General features: G+C 36.6%; 1 protein-coding gene across 5 annotated transcripts in view; it reads left to right on the forward strand.

Moving 5' to 3' along the window:
- Nucleotides 1–18900, forward strand: part of ATAD2B (ATPase family, AAA domain containing 2B) — a 122630-nt gene extending 103730 nt beyond the window's left edge. For 4 of the 5 annotated variants that reach the window (XM_027555972.1, XM_027555974.1, XM_027555975.1 and 1 more), the window contains 6 exons: nucleotides 1813–1935; nucleotides 4700–4837; nucleotides 8689–9372; nucleotides 11927–12054; nucleotides 12352–12480; nucleotides 15446–18900. In XM_027555972.1, the coding sequence (XP_027411773.1) occupies nucleotides 1813–1935; nucleotides 4700–4837; nucleotides 8689–9372; nucleotides 11927–12054; nucleotides 12352–12480; nucleotides 15446–15487 (1244 nt within the window). In that variant the 3' untranslated portion in view covers nucleotides 15488–18900. Of the gene's footprint in view, nucleotides 1–1812; nucleotides 1936–4699; nucleotides 4838–8688; nucleotides 9373–11926; nucleotides 12055–12351; nucleotides 12481–12705; nucleotides 14030–15445 lie in introns of those variants that run through there. The other variant, XM_027555973.1, reaches the window with a different exon arrangement.
- The last annotated feature ends 3494 nt before the right edge of the window (nucleotides 18901–22394 follow it).

A 22394-nucleotide genomic window follows, 5' to 3' on the forward strand; every position in this document is an offset into this window, starting at 1 on the left:
CTGAACCTGTACTGGTTTTTCCCTTTGTCAGTGGCTATGCTAATGCATGCTTCGAGTCTCACCTTGCTGCTGCTGCTGCTAAGTCGCTTCAGTCGTGTCCGACTCTGTGCGACCCCAGAGATGGCAGCCCACCAGGCTCCCCCGTCCCTGGGATTCTCCAGGCAAGAACACTGGAGTGGGTTGCCATTTCCTTCTCCAATGCATGAAAGTGAAAAGTGAAAGTGAAGTCGCTCAGTTGTGTCCAACTCGTAGCGACCCCATGGACTGCAGCCTCCCAGGCTCCTCCGTCCATGGGATTTTCCAGGCAAGAGTACTGGAGTGGGTTGCCATTGCCTTCTCAGCGAGTCTCACCTTAAATGCCTCTAATTTAGAGAATTCTCTCCTGACTTGCCCATTCAGTATTCTGTAGATTTTGATCATAGCTGTTATACGTTTTTTGAGGGGTGAGGAAAGGGTAGGCAGAGGTGTTTCTATGTACATATGAGGTTATTTGGCTAAATACTTCTTTCCTATACTAGTCTGAAAAGCTCCTTGAAAGTAGAGACCTGTTTTGTTCACTACTGTATGGCCATCATCTGACTCAGTTCTTGGTACAGTTGACAATCAATGTTTATTGAGTGACAGTTTAGAGAAAATATATTGAAGGAAATATACTAGTGGGCTGCCTTTTTGAGTGCTGCATGTTTGTTTTTGTAAGATTTTTCACAATGAACTATTAGATGTTCTAAGAAAAGTTATATGTAAAATACATTTTTATACTTTTTGTCTTCGCTAGAGATGAAAAGGCAGATATTATTCTGTGACTTGGATTCTAGTTCTAAAAACTGTTACCAATTAAGTGACTTTAATGCATTTATGTGACTTGTAACATCTTGGAGTTGCCAGCTCTAGGGAGCACAGTTGTTATCTTGTTAATGAATGAGGACTTCTCTGTTATCTTGTTAATGAATGAGGACTTCTCTGTTAAGTGTAAAGCAGAGAGACTCTTCTTTTATTACCAGTTTTAGGTATAGTTTACCTAGAACAGAGTATGCACTTTTCTCCTAGAACTACCTATAGTTTATATCATCTTGCATTCTTAGAGTGCCTTATCATATTTGTTTCTGTCACAATTTTTTAATAGGTCACCCTTGCTTTAGCATACATTATATTCTTTAACATAATTTTGACCAGTTTTCTCTTATGGAGAAAATTATGTATGGTTTTCTGAAACCTCAGTGTCTATGCATGGCAACTCTGGTGCTGGATGTATGATGAATATTCTTTATATCTTTAAATAATTTTTATTTAAAGTAATACACTTTTCAAAATTATCAAATAAAGCTATATCTTTGAGGTAATGATTTGTTAAGTAGGCTTATTACTTTGAAGTTCTAAAAGTATAATTCTCAGAGGATTGTCAACTTAATTGAGTAGTTTATTATATATTTTTGTTGTTGTTGTTTAGTCCCTAAGTCATGTCTGACTCTTGTGTGAGCCTATGGACTATAGCCCTCCAGGCTTCTCTGTCCATAGGACTTCCCAGGCAAGAATATCAGAGTGGGTTGTCATTTCCTTCTGCAGGGGATCTTCCCAACCCAGGGATCGAACCCATCTCTCCTGCATTGGCAGGTGAATTCTTTACCACTGAGCCACCAGGGAAGCCCATATTTATTTTTCACTCATCACTTTAAATGAATTTGTGTCTTATCTATAAATGCTTTTTACAGTTTTATTTAAATGTTTATGTTCTTTTACTTTTCTTCTTAAGATGCCCTTTTTTCATGTTATTTCATTTGTGTGTTTAATAAATGTATACCAACTTTTTAACAGACAAAATAATTAGGCACAGGGCTTGTACTCTGAAGGATACTGCACATGCCATCATTGCAGCTGAGTTGGATCCAGAATTTAATAAACTCTGTGAAGAAATTAAGGAAGCAAGAATAAAAAGAGGTAAGTTATAGAAGTGAACATGCTATTGAAGACTAAGAGGTCACTGAGTGTCACTGGATGGTGTTTACTTATAGTTGCTGGTATAATGAAAGTGTATCTTGAGGCCCAGCCTTTACTTAATTTCTGATACGAATATGTGTCATGTAAATTCTCAAAGATGTTTTAAAAATTTACTTTCTGTCACAATTTTAGTACCAATTATAGAAATAAAGCAGTACTTAGTGAAATTTCTTTTGTAGGAACACATCTTTGTTAATTATGGATTTCTGTTCTTAAAGGATTTAGATAGGTTTTCATATTTGAAGAGTTTTATTTTTAACATGTAATATCTAATATTAAAAATTTAGGAATACTTTTTTTTTAACTTATTGGAGTTTTATGTGCAATTTTGTTAATATAAACACATAGCACATGTGTTTTGTTTGTTCAGTATATAATCCTGTCCTTGGGGAACTCATACTTTAGCAGGAGAGAGTAAGTGTAAAACAAATCAAGTGCAGTGTGGCATATGCACTAACTACAGCATATTCATCACAGAGGATAGACCTCCTGGTAGGAAACCTGGTAGGAAATCAGAGTTTGGGGAATGAATGTACAAGTGTGGTCTGTAGTGAAGTAGAGGGAAGGAGGAGGCAGTGACAAAGAAGGAGGAAGTATTGTAGGCAGAACACACAGTTCTGCAGAGACATGAAATAACGTGGCATATCTGAAGAACTGCTAACTGTTTGGCATTGCTAAAGATGTACAGACGGGTGAGAAATAGAACTCAGAAGGTGCGCTGGGCTGAGGACATTGAAGTTGTGAATATACTTTTCTTCTACTGTATTAGAGAGGCCTTCCCTGGCCATTTAATCTAATATAGGCTCTGGTCACCATAGCTTTTGTCATTTTGTTGTTGTTGTTGTTGTCTCTCTCCTCCTTATTTACAATATAAGTGCAAGTAATTGAGTGAATCAATGTCATGGACTTGGACTTTATTCTGTAGGTCTGTGTTTTTTTTTAAAATGTGTGTTAATTACCCACATTAGCTTAGAACTGGGAAACTACGTTCTCTGAGAGAAGCTTGAGAAATCTGTGCTTTAACAGTGGTTTTTATGTATACTGACGTTTGAGAACAATTGTCGTAGGCAGTAGGAGTCATTGAAGTATCTGAAGCAGTGGAATGGATTGGTAAATTATTTTAGCAGCAGGGAGTAGCAAGGTCTCACTATGGCAGGGTGGGAGGATGAGAGCCTAGTTAGAAAGCTGTCGGAGCCAGTTTTGCAAACATTTTGGCCGTTTCTAAAAAAGTTAAGCATAATGTTTACCATATGACCCAGCGATTCTACTCCTAGGGATCTTCCCAAGAGAAATGAAAACATATGTCCATATAAAGACTTGTACATGAATGTTCATAGCAGTATTATTCACAGCAACTAAAAACTAGAAACAACCCAAATGTCTGTCAACTGATGAATAGGTAAGCAAAACAGGGTGTATTGTACAATGACATACCGCTCAGCTATAAAAAGGAACAAGGTGCAACATGGATGAACTTTAGAAATGTTACTCTAAGTGAGAGAAAACAGTCACCAAAGACCAGATATTGTATAATTCCATTCATATGAAATGCTCACAAAAAGCCAGTCTATTATAGAGACAAAAAGTGGATTAGTGATTGCCTGGAACAGTTTCTTAAATTGGATTGCTGTGTGATTGCACAGCTCTGTAAATCTGCTAAAAATCACTTAATTGTACACTTGAAGTGAGTGATTTTTATGTTGTGTTAATTGTACCTCGGTTAAACTGTTGGAGGGTGGGGGCTGTTGGAGAAGTCCAGAGTTTTAATTAATGAAGTGGGAATGAAAGTAGGATTAACATGAGACAGTTGTGGCTGCAGGGGTGGAAGGCATTGGGAAGGAAAGAAAGAGGCAAAATTTAGCTGCCACATTACTGATTTAATGATTTAAAGAGATGCTAATACTACCAGTAGAGAGGGGGAATATATAAGGATAGGTCTTTTTCTGGGAAAAAGAGAAACCAGTTATTTTTAATTTGATCTATCTTTAGGATATGCAGTTGGTGATATCAAGTAGGCAGCTGATATAAATCAGGAGCTCAAGACAGTTTTGGATTAAAATGTGATTTGGGAATAATTATATAATGTCAGTAGAAGCTGAAGGCATGAGTGATACTTGTGGTGGAAGATGTAGATTGAAGTGAGAAGAAAAGGGATTCCAGAGATAGTCCTTAGAAACTTGGATGGTAACACTAAAGACAGCATAGAAGAAAGAGATCTGTAAAGAAAATTGAGATGGAACAGTTATTTTTATGAAGATCAATGCAGAAAAACCAAACTTACACAGTGTGCTGTAACAGCCAGCTTATATCAGATGGAAATGGTTTATATGAATGGGGTTTAGTGGCCCAGTATATGCTTATACTTTCTAAGATGGCAGAAATCATGACTTTTTGGCAATATATAATCTTATTGTCTTACAGTCATAAAAATGTGAAATGTATCCCTTTGCAAAATAAAGTTAGTCAACATGGGGCCCTTTGGGGATTAAGTGTAAATAAGCATGGCCTACCATTTTATTTTTATGATATGATATCTAGTTTCTTTCCCATCTTAAGACAAAAGGTACTATTTTCATCCAAATTACAAACTGTCCAAGTATAATTAATGACTTTAAAACTCAGTATTTCAGACTTTTTTTTTTAACCTTGTTGGTTTATTTAGCTGGGGATATTTAAATAGGTATCGCTTATCTTCTGCTTGCAGGCTTATCGGTAACAGCAGAACAAATAAATCCTCATGGTACTGGAGCTCGAAAGACAGAAACTAGAGTTGAAGAGGCATTTCGGCACAAACAAAGAAATCCAATGGATGTCTGGCACAGTTCTGCAAATAAATGTGCATGTGAGTATTTGAGATCTTGTTATCCAGCAGTGGGAACAACTGTGAATGAGGCAGAAGTGTTAGGAATTGGGCACATACACCAAAGGGCTGCCAGGAGCTTGTGGGGTAAGATGCTGAATCAGTATATTTCTTTAACCTTATTTGCTTTTTTTCTATCTCTGTTCAGTGCTTGCTGTTGTAGTTGAACTAGATTTAAATATTTTCAGCTTTAGACTTTGGGTTTTGGAAAGAGATATGCAGCCAGTAGATTATTATCCACCCCACCTTCAACCCCTTGCTGTATATTATGCAGGGTGCTCTCTTTATGGTGGGAAATGGAAACTGTGCTGTAAGAGAGTGCCTGAATTAACAGCAGGAAGTTGATTTTTCTGAGAAAAATCTATTCAGCTTTCTTTTTCTGGTTTTGTTTAAGTGAGATGTATTTATTTATTTTTCTTCTGTTTGTTTTGTTCTTTTTTGTTTGTTTTCTTTTGTTTGTTTTGTAAGTGAGGTGTATTTAGAAGGGGAAAATTCAGTGTTCTATGTTTTCCTCACTTTTCCTTATTCATGGTGATCTGTAAAAATTTCTAAAAGACAAATGGTAATAAACACAGCATCTTCCTAATGTAATCTTTATGTTTCACTAAAGATGGCCATCTTTGGATTGTGTATGCTATTCTTCTGATATAAAGGTGGTAATTCTGCTCCGGCTGTCAGTAAAGATGGCCATAATAAGTTCTTCCACCAGTGGCATTGAAGTTGAATGAATGAACCAGACTCAGTTTTTTTTTTTTTTTTTTAATCTTGTCCTCTTTGTGATAAATGGCATTCATGTGTGAGAAAATTTGAAGGAGTTAATGGTGCATTTCGTCCTAGGAAGCTGATTAAGCTATTTGTCCTGGTTGTACCTTGAATCATGACCTGGATTATCTAACATAACACTCTAATTTAAATGTTGAAATCCTTACATTCTCTGCAACTGATAAAAATATTTACCCACTAAAATATATTGAACATTGCTTCAACAGTTTTAATTTTCTATAAGTGTTAAAATGTTTTTTAATCTACAAATGTGAGTTTTGTTTTCTCTGACCAGTAGATGGCATATGTGACTCATCATTTGACTATTTTACATTATGTTACTTAAATTAGTATGTCTAAATCTCCCTATGGAAGAGTTGCTTTCCTAAGGTCTTAGTTTTGGGAACAAGCTCAGAGATGCTATAAAACTTGATTTTAAAGACTGTGCCTCTAAATGGGCTTTTCACAAAAAGTACCCCTGAAAAAGGTGATAGAACAGTGACTGAAACAAAAATCTTGATTCTTGTGGCACATATATAACCAATTTCTCTTATTTGACCAAAATCTCACTAAGCATTAGAAGTGATTATAAAAAGATGGGGAAAATACCTCTAGTTTGACCTCCCCACAAATAAGAACATTTTCTCTTGTCTGGGATGAAAGCATTAGAAGTAAACTTCAGAAAAGTTCCTAGCTTTTGCTTAGGGTACGAGTACGTTATCAAATAATTGAGCTGGCTCTTGATCGAGCAGGGTCCAGCCTCCTGGCTTTAGTGCTACATGACCTAGTAAGGAAAGGAAAAGGGAACCTCTTGTCACTTTGGTTGTTGGAGAATAAGCAAGGACACAATGTCAGGAGTGACTGGTCAGGTAGAAAAGCCTAACAGTTCTACATTTTAGAGAAAGAGCAAGCTGAATACTTTTCTTTCACTTTTAATATGGACTGGGTTAATCTTTCATATAAGTAATGGAATGCTTATGAATGCTCATCACTTTAGCCTGTGCTTTTAAAAGTAGACTAATATAGAAATTTCTTCTCCAATTACCCTGTAACTGTAAATTGTAAAAATAGAAATGGGGGGGGGGAACGAATGGAGAGATGATTGCAATGATAGTACAGTTTTGAGGGCAAAATAAATTTTGAGCCAAGTCACTAAATAAGTTGAATTTTGGAAATGATTTTAGAAACCTTTGGTAGATTTATTCTTAGATCAGAAAGAAAAGTAACATTTATGACAATTTGTCATATATCTTACCTTGGTGTCTTTATAAGACTTAGTAAGGATTAAAGATAAAAGGGTGAAAAAAGTATGTAAACACACTATGTGCTGTTGATACATTATGATCTTTATCCATTAAAAGATCTTTATTCATTTTTTTTCCTAGAAAAGTGTACATATACATAATAATGTTTTAGAATTATTTTAATGGATAAAGATCACAAGTTCATATTAAGTGCTGACGTAAAGAAATGAGGGTTGTTTTAAGACCATATTCCCTTCTATTTGTCTTTCAACAGCAATTTTATTTATTTTTTTTTGTTTTTTTTTTTTTAATTTTATTTTATTTTTAAACTTTACATAATTGTATTAGTTTTGCCAAACATCAAAGTGAATCCACCACAGGTATACATGTGTTCCCCATCCTGAACCCTCCTCCCTCCTCCCTCCCCATACCATCCCTCTGGGTCGTCCCAGTGCACCAGCCCCAAGCATCCAGTATCGTGCATCGAAGCTGGACTGGCAACTCGTTTCTTACATGATATTTTACATGTTACAATGTCATTCTCCCAAATCTTCCCACCCTCTCCCTCTCCCACAGAGTCCATAAGACTGTTCTATACATCAGTGTCTCTTTTGCTGTCTCGTACACATCAACAGCAATTTTAAAACTATGGATTAAACATTCTCCACTTAGTGGCCCATATTTGCATTTTCTTTTTAAAATGTCTTTGCCCAGAAAGCTTTCAACATTGACATATTAAAAATATATATTATCTCTTTTTAAACTAAGCCAGATTTGACATTATTTTTATAGCCTTGGAAAAAATGAATTACTTTTACTCTGATGGCTTTCAACTAATATTCAGAATCCAGTGGTAGATGTCAGAAGTAATAAGTCTCTAGCTTAACTAGTTTGCTTTAATAACTTTTATATTTAAATTTCTTCATGCAAGTGTCCCACATTGCAAAATAGAAGTTAACTTTTCATTTTAGGGACAATGGGATCGACTTGCACAACCAACTACCTTTGATGTGGGAAATAAATATTCCTATGTCCATCATGACCTGAAAGTACCAGCTATCTACTGATAAAACTCTTGATAGTTTCTAACACCAAAGAGTATAGTCCCTGCAACTTTTGTAGGTCTCTCACTTTATATAACTGACCAAATATTTATTTTCAGTGTTTATTAATGTTGTTATTGTTGCCTTGATAGCAGAGGACTTGTTTTCTGCATATTTTCCAATAACAACTTTGCAAGAAATTGATCCTGCTAGGAGAAACATTTGTGGTAGAAGGCTAACAGGTGGCTAACCACATTGTCTAAACTTCTTAGGAAAGGGGAGGCAGTAGAGATACCTATAACTTTTGTCTCTTCACATATTCGATCATATCTTAATTTCTTTTATGGTTTAAGAGCTTTTGGGAGATCTTGCTGGCAAAGCACTCATTTTCCTGGTGGAAATCCAGGGCTGTAGTCCCAAACCTTCCAGGCAGCCTGGTAATATGACCATTTCCTAAATGTATAGTGTGCTTGGCCTTTGGGTGTTAAGAATTAGGAAAAGCAATAAAGTAGGATCTAGGGCAGTCATAAAGAGTGAGTGCTTAGTCAACTCATGCAGGAAATAAATTAAAAATATTTTCATTTGTCAGAGCTCATCCCTGACATCATATCCATTTTGTAGGTGTGAAGATTAGTCAACATGGGTGCCAAGAGCTAAGTAGTTTTTGTCTCTGTGTTACGGTAGTGTGGGTTTACTTTCTTTTGGATCTTACTTAATAAACATTTGTGAAACAAGCATTGCACCTACAAGTTCTATATATCTTTTTCCCTTCTTTGTAAAATAGTTCGAGTTCGGAGAAAATCACGGCGGCGATCACAGTGGGGTAAAGGAATTATTAAGAAAAGGAAAGTCAATAATTTAAAAAAAGATGAAGACGACACCAAATTTACTGACTATGAGAATCATATGGAGGACAGGAAATTGCTCGAAAATGGAGAGTTTGAGGTAAGCACTGACTGCCATGAAGAAAATGGAGAAGAGACTGGAGACTTATCTATGACCAATGATGAATCATCCTGTGACATCATGGACATGGACCAGGGGCAGAGGCTTAACAATGGAGCAAGCACAAAAGAGAACTTTGCATCTACCGAAGAGGAAAGTTCAAATGAGTCTCTACTCATCAACAGCAGCAGTTCTCTAAATCCAGAACAGACATCTCGGAAAGAGCCTTTCCTTAAAGAAGGCTGTCTAAATGGTGAGGCCTCCACAGACAGTTTTGAAGGAATACCAGTTCTGGAGTGTCAGAATGGCAAAGCTGAAGTAGTTTCTTGCTGTGGCAGTGGAGATAAATGTAGTTCTGAACAAAAGACTCTCCTGGAGGACCAGTCAAAAGAAAAACCAGAAACTTCAAATGAAAATCATGGAGATGATCCTGAGAAACTAGAGGCACTGGAATGTAGCACTAACGAGAAGTTAGAGCCTGGCCCTGATGTAGAGGTTAAAGATGCAGAACTGGATAAAGAAGGTAGAGCTAATGTTTTAAAATTTTTCCTGAGGTTTTAAACTGCAGAGTTAATTACATGCATATTTTATCTGGTCCCCAGTAGCAATAGTTGATGAATAATTATACCCCTTTGAGAATTTGTTGCAGTTTTCACCCCTTTTCCTAGAAAAGTGTACACACACATAATAAATTTTGGTGTATGTTTTAGAGGGTTTATTGTCCAGAAGGCATTGCTTTCCTGGCTGCTTCCTCTTCATGCTCCTGTCTGATTATTGTCCCTTTCCTAATGGATTTATGACTGAAAGCTGAATAAATCCACAGTTGTTAAGAGGATGGGATTTCTGACAGAAGGATTATTGGGATGGGGTGAGAGGTAGGTGAGAAGACTTGGATGCTATGGCAGTATGGTATATCAGAGTCATATAAACCCACATTATATTTCCACTGTTGTTTATTATAATCATGTGATTCTGAGTTAGTTGCTTGTATTTTCTGGTTCTGCGTCTTTCCATCTTCTGAATTAAACTTCAGGGTGGTATCACTGCAGGGATTAAATAAGTCTTGTATGTTAATTGCCTCTCCTGGTACCTGGCACATCCTAAGGTATATTCATGCCAGGCAGTCATTGTCAGTTGAATCTGAGGGGTGTTAATCTAGAGACACTGTTGCTTTATAAACCAGTGGTGGAAGAAAGCAGCAGAATCCTCACTGTCAAAGTGACTTGATTGTTGCTGAGTCAGAGCTCTCTGCCCACTCCTGACTTCCCTTGGATATGTGATTCCTGAAGAAGCAGTGGATGGGGGAGTTGAGGGTTTCTGGCCCTGCTTTGCTATTTATCATGATTCTTTAGCCCGTGGAGGGGTGGGGTGTATTAAGAGACAGACCTACCCTGTTCACTGTGCATTTCCTTCCTAAACAGGTAACTAGTCTTGCACTCGATTATCTTGAAATTGTATTGTGCTCTCTAAATTGTGTGGAGTATATGGTGTTAGCCTGGGATTTGGGCTCTGTGAGAAAAGTTTTTTAATGCCAGTTTATTTGAGCTATCCAGAAGAATTAGAGTAGGATGATATTGTTCAAAGTCTTAGAATTCTTTTAATGGATAAAGAGAAAGGTACAGATTTATGCTGCCTCTTGAAAATTTTTAATATTTAATAGTAGAAAGCAGTTTTAGAAGAATTATTTATCTGGGCTATCATATAGACAGAACTTAAAAAATGTGTTGAAGCTAGAATTAAGTAATGAATGGGACAATGTGGGGAAAAGGGAGAGACTCCTGTTACGAGGCAGAATGGGTGAGTGGGTGGGGGAGTCTTTGTAATGCTACTTCACTATGAGATTTTAGTAAGCTTACAGAAAAGGTTTAAATGAATATTATGTTCAGCTAACAGCTTTAAAAGTATTTGCTGTGTAAAAGCTTCACCTGAAGTTTTCATTTGTAAGTGTCCAGGGCACTGTAACCTGGCGCAGTGGTTCCTAACTCAGGTTCTTTGACCCCCTAGACGTCCCTGGGTGAAATAATGAGGATTCGTGTGGTCTTAACAAAACTCCTAGCATATGTTAATCGAACTGGTTTTTCATATGTTAATTGAACTAGGTTTTCAGTCTAAAGGCTGTCTTTAATATAAAATTTCTCTGATACATCAGGGTATATGTTTTTGAAGGCAACATCTTGGTTCTTTTATTATTTATATAGCAGGCATTGATGAGAAAGAATTGTTTAAAGACTTGGGAATAAGAGGACTAATGCAGGAGGGAGGAGAAAGATTCTCCTTAGTTTCCCAGAACATGGGCCAGGTCCTGTGTAAGAAATGGTCCAAGTTTGTCCTTGTGGCCCCCTACCCCTGCCCGTCTCTTCTTTAGAGTACTCCTACTCAGAGCGCGTAGGGCTTAATGGTCTGCCTACCCTCCCTACCCCTCAGAGTGCCTGGTGCAGTCAGATTATACTTAGCTGCCTCCAAATTTCTGTTTTTTTCAGTATGATTGGTCTTAGGAGAATGTTGGGAGGAAAGTATTAAAATATATTAATTTAATCAAAGGTAGTAGGAAAAGACACTAGACCTTTTGCATTTTTAATGGACTTATATTTTTAAGAGAAAATATTATGTAACACAGGCAGTATAACTGAGAAAAATAAGAAATTTCAGACAATGTTGAGGAAAATGTTTTGCTTTGGGAGGCAGATATGAAGCGGGTTGGCCTTACTTTGTGTTAGCATCTGCTTTTCTATGTTGCTTCCTTTTCTTCTAGTTCTGAAAGCTCCACATTTTAAAATGATTATCATACAGAGAGTGAAGATAGTTTATAAGTCACTTCTTAGAGCTGAAGATTGCTTTTACCTCCCTTTCAGTGGATACGTTTGTTAGGTGATATTCTGGTATGACTTGGCTTTCATAGTTGTGGTTTAGTCCTCTTTAACTTAGGTTTCTTAGTCTTACCTCAAAAAACCATTTATTAATTGAAGAATAATGTCCTTATTCCAAAAAGGATTTGTGGTGGGTAAAATTTATAATAGTTTAAGCCTGGTTTTTATGAACTTTTATTTGCTGCAGTGCATTTTTTCTTTCAATTGTAGGTGCTTCTAAAGTAAAGAAATACCGTAAGTTAATTTTAGAACAGGCAAAAACAACAAGCCTGGAACTGGTTCCAGAAGAGCCATCTGAGCCTGTGCCGCCTCTTATAGTTGATCATGAGAGACTGAAGGTAAGCTTAGCTCTTCCTGGGAAGTTTTAAATGAATGGAAATAAGTTTTAGTAATTTTTTCCTTGAACCTTGGAATATGAGTACTCTAGGGCTTCTAATGAAAAAGAGTTGTTTGTGTTTTGAGGGGTTTAGAAATATGAGAATGTTCTTGGTAATAAACTAAGCCCTGGAATCTTCTAAACTAAGGGGTCAGGTTTATACCATAGCATGTGGTACCTGTTGCCTAGCATTTGAGTAGTACTGTTTCAGTGTGAACAATGAAATCAAACTTCATTTTATTCTTTTAATTTTTCTTAGAAATTGCTTGATTTGTTGGTAGATAAAAGCAACAATCTGGCTGTTGATCAACTTGAGAGATTATATTCTCTTCTTAGTCAGTGCATCTACCGTCACCGTAAAGATTATGACAAATCACAACTTGTAGAGGTAAGTGTTTAGTTCATCTGGAGAATAAATAAATATGTGCTGTTACTTGTCACAAAGTAAAGAGAAAACAAAGTTATTTTATTTTGAATTTTTCGCCAAGTAACTGAAGAGTGATTTGAAGATTTAAGATTAAGACGAATCATGAAGAGTTATAAAAATAACCTCTTTGTACCCTTTTGTCTCAGAACAGAAGTAATCTGGGTTTCTTTGTTTATCAAAACACAGAAATCCATGGTTGGCAGACACACGGAATAGCATGGCGCAGTTCTCCCCTCCCTTGCTTCTCGGCGACTTCACAGATGATGCGTATCACGTGGGCCTGTTGAATGTGAGCTGGCCTCACAGTCCATGTTACCACTACTCTCTAGGCAGCCACTACTGGTTAAAAGGGGTTGGTGTGGGCCTTGAGACCTATTGGCCACCCTAGTAATGACTGGAAGAGAACTTAAAAGTCATCTCATTTAATCAGATCTAGTCCTTGTGAAACAGCCACATGAGTGGTTGTCCTTATGCTTGAATACCATAGAAGTGAGCCATTGCCCTTCTAGACAATTCTGGGCCATAAGAAAATTTCTTATAAATACGAGCTTATATCTTTTTTTATATAATTTATATCATTAAGTCACTCTTCTGCTTTTTGAGGTCATCTGAGCAAATGTGAATGCAAAAAATGAATAAGACAAAAGTCTCTGTTCTCAAGGAACGTTTTTAATATGTTAAAGGTTTATGTGTAGAGGATGTGCCTATTCTGCATGTGTAATAAGGAATATAGACATATCTTGCTTTATTGTCCTGTGCACATACTGAAATTTTTGCAAGTTGAAGATTTGTGGCAACACCTCCATTTTGCAACAGCATTTGCTCACTTTGTGTTTCTGTGTTACATTTTGATAATAGTTGCAGTATTTCAAACATTTTCATTGTTATGGTGATCTGTGATTAGTGATCTTTGATGTTACTGCAAAAAGATTATGACTTTCTGAAGGCACAGATGATGGTTAGCATTTTTTGCCCACAAATTTTAAAATGTTAAAAAAATTAAGGTGTGTACATTGTGTTTTAGACATAATGCCATTACACAGTGTATGTAAACACAACTTTTATTTGCACTGGGAAACTAAACAATTTATATAACTGCCTTTGTTTTTTGTCTGGAAGGCAGCGTCTCCAGGGTATGCCTGCATTAGGCTTCCCAGGTGGCTCAGTGGTAAAGAATCTGCCTGCAGTGCAGGAGATGCAGGTTCAGTCCCCGTGTCAGGAAGATCCTTTGGAGAAGGAAATGGCAACCCACTCCAGTATTCTTGTCTGGAAAATCCCTGGTGGGCTACACAATCCATGGGGTCAAAAGCGAGTCAGATACGACTCAGCAACTAAACAACAGCAATGCCTGTATTATACTTGAATCAAAGCAAGGGTGCACTTAAAAGTTATTTTGTAATCATATTTTTCTGTCACATTTTTATGAATCTGTACCAACCTTATATAATAATGTAGAAACTATATAACAGGAAAGCAAAAATGAAAAAATAAAAACATCACCCACATACCACCATCTGGAGGAAACTAATCATTGTTAATCTCTTAGAATATTTTCCATCCTTTAAAAATGTCTAGATGTACATAACATGTATATAAGTATGGATGTGTATTTAAAAGTTGGGATAGTATTGTATATTCTGTTTCATAACTGGACTTTTCTCCTACTCAGTAACATATGATGAAACATTTAGCAGGAGTAATTCTGATTGATCATTTATATAACCTTTTGATTAGATGATAATCTGTTAGTATACCTTATTAGTTCTGTAGAGATGTAGGATATAATTTCTTTGGAGGTGTTTTGGGTGGCGCAGTGGTAAAGAATCCACCTGCCAAAGCAGAGGCACAAGAGATGGGGGTTTGATCCCTGGGTCGGGAAGATCCCTGGAGTAGGAAGTTGCAACCTGCTCTAGTATTCTTGGCTGGGAAATCCCATGGACAGAGAAGCCTGATGGGCTATAGTCCATGGGATCCCAAAGAGTCAGACATGACTGAGCACACACACATTTATTTTTCATAAAGAGGGAAAGGAAAACCAGATGTCTTAGATGTATTTGGCATTTGCCTATCTGAATGTAATGTGTGGGGTAGAGTTCTTTACTTTTTTTAAATTCTAGAACTTCTTTGTTCACATGATGATATTTGATTATCATGAATGGACTGAATACTCTTCAGCAGTGAAACATTTTTCAGTCTGGGTCTTGGAACCATATAATCTTGGGGCCTCATTTAGAAGGGAAGGAAATCTATAGCAGAATCACCAGTGAGTGGCATTCCTGGGGGTGGTGGCATTGACTCTTCCTGGCTTTTTTTTTCCTTTCTAAATTTCAACTCTAATTGAAGTGAACAGCATTGGGAACAAGGTGCATTCTACTTTGGGTACAAGTTTTACATATGGAATAGATTCATTTTGCTTTGGGAGTTGAATATAATGAGGACTTCCCTGGTGGCTCACATGGTAAAGAATCTGCCTGGAATGCTGGAGACCCAGGTTCAATTCTTGGGTCGAGAAGGTCCCCTGGAGAAGGAAATGGCAACCCACTCCATAATGAGTAGGGAAGTGTGTAGGCTTTGGAGTGAGGCTACCTGTATTCAAATCCTGACTCTGTATTCAAATCTTGACTCTGCTATTTACTTCCTGGCAAATTATTTATATATGCAAATTTCTTAATAAAATATCTGGTATAACAAGAACTCGTTGCTAGCGTCATCCTCATTAGCCTAAATGTAAAATAGGAGGCATTTGCAAATGTCTAGAGCAGATAGTCTTACACAGTAACTATAGTATTATAATCAGGAATATATTTAAAGCTTAACTTTGTATCTAAAATTCTTTCTTGAGAAAGTTGATTTGAAGTGAATTTTTCCGTAATGCTTTTGTATTTCCTTTAATAGGTAACTTGTACTTTTTTCCTCCCCCTTATAGGAGATGGAAAGAACAGTTCATATGTTTGAGACATTCCTATGAACCTTTCAAGAAGAGTGGTTTATCCCCTCCAATCTGCTCCTGACAGAGCAGTCTTCTGAGCCATTCAATTTCAAATTGCACCAATTAACGTGCAGAGCCTTGGTGTAAAGTGCTCTCTCACTCATTCTTTCTCTCTGTTGAATTTGGTGCTATTGTCTCAGGTACCTGAAACCAACCAGCCTACAAGAACCAAACAGAACTTCAGAAACATGTTGTATTTTCCACAAATAAAAAATACAACCCCACAGATTGGAGATTTTGGTGCTACAGAAACTGCTCTCACTTCTGCTCCTCTTTTTGTGCACTCTTTTTTGGAGATTTGTCTCTTAGGGAGCAGACCAGCAAATTTGAGGAAACTGGATGGGGCAGTTCTTACTGTGTTGAATTGTTTAAAAAGTGGGCAACCTGTTCCTTTCCCTCTCCTTTCTACCCCTTTTATCATATTTGTTTTATTTTTTTCTCTGGGTAATGGACTAAAGCCTGTTTTGAAATTGGCTATGGTACATTCTGGTGGGAAACTGAAGAAACTGGATGAAATTAGATTAGGCTCTTTAGAACTGCCTTTAATGTGCCTTTTTATTCATTTGAGAAAGGATAAGGCTAAACACAAGGATGGGCTTGTTTGTAGCAAATGAATTAGAATGTTTTCTTTGGTCACAACCCTGAAAATAAGTTTTGATACTCTGTATCATTAAGAGGCAGCCAGTGATTTGGTATGAAATGCCTATATTGCTTTTAAAACTCAATCAAGAAAGTTGTTAAGCTACAAAATATACTAAAAATGGTAAGTTTTCCTGTATGGTTTGTTTCTGTTTAAGAAACATGTGATGAAGCAACAACAACAAAAAATAATACACAATCCATAAAAAAAAAAACCACACTCTTTTTGGTATCGATGACAATGATGGTCAGAAAATAGAACTGCCTTCTATTTTCTTCTATCAGTGGTAATTTAATGGATATTCATGTTTGAGTTCCCAGAGAAGAATGATTTTCATGTATAGCAAATTATTACTGTTTTGGTTTAAAGCCAGGACTTGCCAAATGGAAAGAAAAGAGGAATTTTTGTCTAGGAGCTCCATAAAATTCTTTTTCAATATGCATAGTTGCAAGTGAGCTCTGGTATGGTCCTTGAATAACAGTATTAATATTTAAATCCCTCATCATAAGCTTACCTTCACAACTAACTATTCATTTTGATCGGAACCCATTTTGGATCTTGTTGAGCGATTTCTGTGACTTGTACTTGTCTAAAATTAATTATGGATTACTAGTTTTACAAAAACTTTCTACAAATTCAGAGACACAGTCTAGGCAGTTGCAAAGAGGCAAAAGGAGTGCAGTGACTTTTTTATCAGATGATTTTTAAGCAAAAAAGTAGAAAATTTTGACAAGTTGGCTTGATACCTTCGTTCATTATAGCCGTTAGCTGCACAGGTGTGTCTTTCCAATATATGCAACACATGTAGTTTGGATTTTAGAGCAAATGGTCTTGGACTACTGCAGAGATACTGAGCTACCTCAGCTCTTTGTATTTTAGTTACCAACGGTGTCTACAGAGTTCTGTATTCACTTTGCCACCGTTTACATGCTGAAGCTAAGGTACTTGTCTCCTCGTCTCTGGCTTCGTAGGGTGCTGGATGCCAGTGCAGAAAGCACGCTTTGGCCAAGGCTACTGCAGTAATCTTAAGTGCTTCTTTGCATTTACATGAACATTTTACGCTTTCTAACTCTAGTTTAATTTTAAAATAATGCCACTTGTTTTCTTTATACCTATGAACTTTTCATGATATTCAGTTAGTCATATAATTCAAGATGCTACCCGTGTAGACACACTGTATTTTTAAGCTGGGCAAGTGCGATTAACGATGAACCAATTTTAAAGGGGAGGTCATTTGAAACCTCTAATTTGATTATTGGGAGGATTTTCATGCTTTCTTTAGTATTTATTACCATCATACCAGTTCAAGCTATTTTACTGTCTAATACATTAGCATTTTGTATTTTGATGGAAATTGTTACAGAATTTAAAGATTTGATGAAATAAGATGTAGCAGATTTTTTGTAGCAAGTTTCTGGTAAAAGGGTTTTTTGCAAGTCTCAGGTTCTTGCTGCACTATTTTTCTTTAAATATTTATTCCAGTTACTCTAATTCAGAAGCATTCTGTTCAAGTAACAGCAGCACTTGTGAATGGAAAAAAAATGCACATGTTCTTAGTAAGTTACTAAATTTGTACAGGTTAAGGTTTTAGCCATCAGTGAGTTTGACAAGGGAAATTTATTTATGTTCAGCATTAAAATGCTTCCAAAAGATCAAGTTTTTTAATTTTAACCTTGATAGAGATAAGAGAAATAGGAGGCAACCTCAGTATGATAGGATCTGCCACTCTGAACAGTTTAGGTCTTAAGGAGAAAGCCAATCTAATGCCAAGGGGAGAAAAATGAGCTGAAATTGTACTAACTCCTCTGGCCCCTTTCCCCCTGCAAAAGAAACACGCTATACCAGTTTTGCTTACTTTACAGCTATCTGGTGGTTCTAGAATTTAAAGCAGCTTGTAAAATTATCCAAGCAGACTCAATTTTGTTTACCTTTCTGTAAGTTCTTGATTTTTGCTGTATAGCATTGGCAAAAATATGTACAAATTGACCTCTGTTCTTATTTCCTATTGTGAGCATTATACATTAGCTCCTGTGTAAAACCTTGCTCCCAGATGACTAAAATGTGTATCACGGCCCAGCCCAACAATAGTTAATGCTCAGCTGTGGGGACCATAGGAGCTTTTGAAGACGATGGAACCGCACTAGGTTGAAACTGATGGCTGTGGAGTTAATTGTGTTTTTGAGCTTGAATCTCACCTGTGATTAATTTTTTTTTGTTTAGTTTTGTTGTCCTTTCAGTACATTCTTTCAGGACTTGATTTTTCTCATATGCCAATGTATTTGTAGATTTACTGGATTTTATTTTTTAGGGAGTGGGGTGGTAATATCTTCCCATTTTTTGATTAAGTTGGTTCAGCTATGGTGCTATTCAGTAGGTATCTTCAGTGTCAGGTCCCGTAGCTGAATGCCATTGTTATTATAATTATTATTTGTAATCACATTGTAAGCTTGAATTTGGACTTGTACCAACATCTTTTGTATTTTGTACATTCGGTTATTTAGACTTTGGGAGTCCTCTTTGGTTTCATTCATGTATGTCCACTTTGTAGAGTAAGTAGACCTCCTCAACTATGGTCTATTTTGGGTTTGTAGTTTAATTTAGAATTGTGTTAAGTTGATGTTTTACATTTGACTTCATTTTACATTAGTTTGAAGTAAATTATTTAATTTTTGAATTCTGGAATTTTGAACATTTACTGTAATTTGTAATATAACTGCTGTGAAATACTTGAATAAAGATGACAAGAAAATCATGTCTTTCTTCAGCTTAATCATCATTACTGTTGGCTGCAAATGCAATGCTTTGTTTCTAGCTGAACTCATCTGTTTTGCAGCTAGGGCATGTTGATGTTTATTAAGCACCCTGAGAATCTTGTTCTATGATTCTTTTAGATTTAGTTGCCCTAGGTATTTTTTAGCTTAAAGTTGAACTTTTTTCTGTTGAACAAGTGTAGTTTTAACTTCATATGAAGATTGTCTAAAAGTTGTTAGAATCAAATGGATTACTTCTGTGATTTGTTTTTCTCATTGGAAGACTATGCGACAATAGACAATCAGGTAGTATGGTTCACTTATTTTATAGTGCTCTTCTCTCTGATCACCTAGTTGTCGGTGTGTTTTGAATAATAGAATTTAAATGTGGAGAGAGATTTCACACCAGAATTTTATGGGGTTTATTGCCTTAAGCGAATAGAATGTACTTGGCTTTAGATCGCCCGTATTTCTGTTGTCTGGTGTATATGTATATTCCAAGGTTAGTATACTAATCTTCTTCTACATAAATCTTTAATGCCCCCCCCTCCATTTTTAAAGATGATAAAAAGGAACTGTTTGAATTGGGTTTTCTTGGTTTTGCAGATTAATTCTTACTTTTGATTGTTGTATGTATCAGAAGACTGATATTGATAAACCTGGGAAACAGACTTTTGAAAGTTTTATCTGAATGTTTAGATAAGGAATTTATAATTGAATTTGAGTCTCAATCAAGTTTTGAGGGCCCCAGGGATGAAGTTGGGTTTATGTATCCAGTTTTAGTTTTCCACTGGACTCAAAACTACAGTAAAGTGAGAGACTAATCTTTAAGTATCTGCTTCATTTAGTCCTCACGCCCGAATACCTGAAAAGTTGTCTCTTGGCTATGGTTTAGAATACAAATTCTCTCTCTTTCCCACACAATCATGTCTGTTATGTGCTAGGCACTGAGTCAGAAATTCGTGACATGATACAGGTGATATTCTCTGTCCTTTAGAAGCTTATAATCTGCTAGGGGAAGTTGGTACAAATGCTAGTAGAAATGACTGAGTGGATTAAGGACTGTAACAGAGGATCACAGTGCTGTTCATAGTTCTAAGAAGGGAATCAATTCTGTTTAGGAATGGGACAATGAGGAAGGTCTTCAGAGAGAGTTGGCATTTTATTAATATAGTTGGTGATGGACAGGGAGGCCTGGCATGCTGCGATTCATGGGGTCGCAAAGAGTCTGACATGACTGAGTGACTGAACTGAACTGAATATAAATAAATATTGGCAAATGTAAATAATATAAATATTTATTAATATTTGGCCTTTGCCTCTCTTTGACTTTTCTAGAGTCTAACCTTACTTTATCAAAATTTTTCTTAGTTTCTTGTGACCCTTCGTATTAATATTGTATCACTTTATTCATGCCCATTCTATACCAATAGATATCCCTTATGGTATTTTTTCTCCTCAGAATTTAGCTGTATTTTGTATTGTGTAACATAGTAAATTACTAATGTTATGTAAAACTTAGTAATTTTTTCATGTGGGAAAGGGGATACAAAAGAAGTATCATAATTTATATTCCCTGTAGGACTTTAAAACAATGCTGGACATATAATAAATCTTTAACTTACTTTTTGGTTCAATTGACAAAGAAAGCTGAAACTTACCTAAATCATCCTTTCACAGATTCAACAAATATATAATAAGTGCCTACTATATGTTGCAGGAGCTGGAAATAAAGCAGCCAACAAAACAGAAAAAGTCCTTGTCCTCATGGAGCTTAAGTTCTTTTAGATATAAAGTACCAGATTTCTGGCATGGTTAATCAGAGTTCGAACTGTTCTTTTTAAGTGTTCTTCTTTGTTTCAGCATTGAATGAAGCATTTTGTTGTTAAAAATTGCCAAGAAGTCTCCTTTTTCCTTTTCTTATATTTTTCATCTTGTGAATAAAACCTGGTCCATCAAGAATCCAAATCCTGACATCCTAAATTTTCTCTTCCTTATGATGAATCTCATTGTAATCATGTGGTGTGTTCTGTTGATTTCTTTTTTTCCTCATTCTAAACTTGTTTCATATCCATCATGCCTTCTCCATCACCCCTTCTGCATCTTTATTGCAGCTGACTTAGTTTGGGCACTGATTCTTTTCTTTGGACTAGTGTAAAAGTCATCAGTTTGAGGGAACGTAAACATGGGCAAGAACTTGTGTCTGTGTTCAAGGAGATTGTTACAGCTTACTTATACAGCGTTTACTAGCTGCCGGGGACTGTTGTGAATGTTTTATAAATACAAATAGAAACCATTTTAATCCTATGAGAGCCTTATGAGATAAGTGTTATTATTGTCCTCATTTTACAGGCCAGGAAACTGAGACATAAAGTAATTTGCCCAAGGTCACACAGCCAGGATTCAAATGCTGCCAGTCTGACTCGAGTGGATGTGCTTATTCGCTATGCTTGACTTCTTGTGTGGGTAGACAGACACACACACACATCATTTCAGTATTATAAGTCACGTGTTGCAACTGAGTTCTGCATAAGGCACTATAGGTGTACAGAGGAGGAGCATGTAGCCAACCTCAGAGAAGCCTTCCTGAGAAACCCCATGCCTGAGCTGAGGCATTGGTCTAGGAAAGGCCTTCAGGCAGAAGGGACAACAGAAGCACAGATTGAGAAGTGAAATAGCATGACAGCTGCAGGGGATAGTACAAGCAGTTCTGTGTCACCACAGGTCAAAGTTTATTTAACACTTTTATTTGAGTGACTGCCACTTGCCAAGCCCAGTTCTTGGCATTGGAGTTACAGCTGAGGACAGGACAGGCAAGGTCCTGCTTCTCTTGGAGCTTACAGTTCAGTGGGCAAGGAGCAAAAAAGATGTCATCTAGTAGTGGCGGATGTCTGGGTAACAGGAGGGTAGTAGTAATAGCAGACATCTGCATGTTAGGCCCCATTTTAAGAATTAACCACTTAATTACCACAGCACTATATGAGGTAAGAACTGTCGCTTAAGGGGAAACTGAAATAAGGAGTTGATTGAGCAACTTGCTCAAGGTTACACAGTTAATGAATGTTAGCTGGGGTTTCTGCCTTGTGTGGCTTCAGAGCTTGGATTCTTACTGATCTATCATTAAGGTGGAAGAGAAATTCATTTTATGCAAGTTTTTCTCCCCTATTAATAAACACTTTCAAAACTATAGAATACTGTGGAGAATAATATAACGTGCATGTTCCCACCATCCAGAATTAAATGCTAGCTGTTTGTCATCATTGATTTTGTTCTTTAATTCTAGATGAGGATGAAGGTCCCTTTCTCTTCCTTCCCCGGTCCCATTCTTTTTCTTTCTTCAGCAGAGTGAGACACTCTGATGCCTTCAATGAACATCTTTCTTGTCTGTGTTTTAACTTGTTATTTGAGAAGGTAATAGTGTGGGGTGCTGAAGCCAGACTGACTGAGTTTGAATCCTAGTTGAATCCCGTCTTGGCTATGCAACATTCTGCAAGTT

This window comes from Bos indicus x Bos taurus, chromosome 11, assembly GCF_003369695.1.
Source record: "Bos indicus x Bos taurus breed Angus x Brahman F1 hybrid chromosome 11, Bos_hybrid_MaternalHap_v2.0, whole genome shotgun sequence".
Lineage (NCBI taxonomy): Eukaryota > Metazoa > Chordata > Mammalia > Artiodactyla > Bovidae > Bos > Bos indicus x Bos taurus.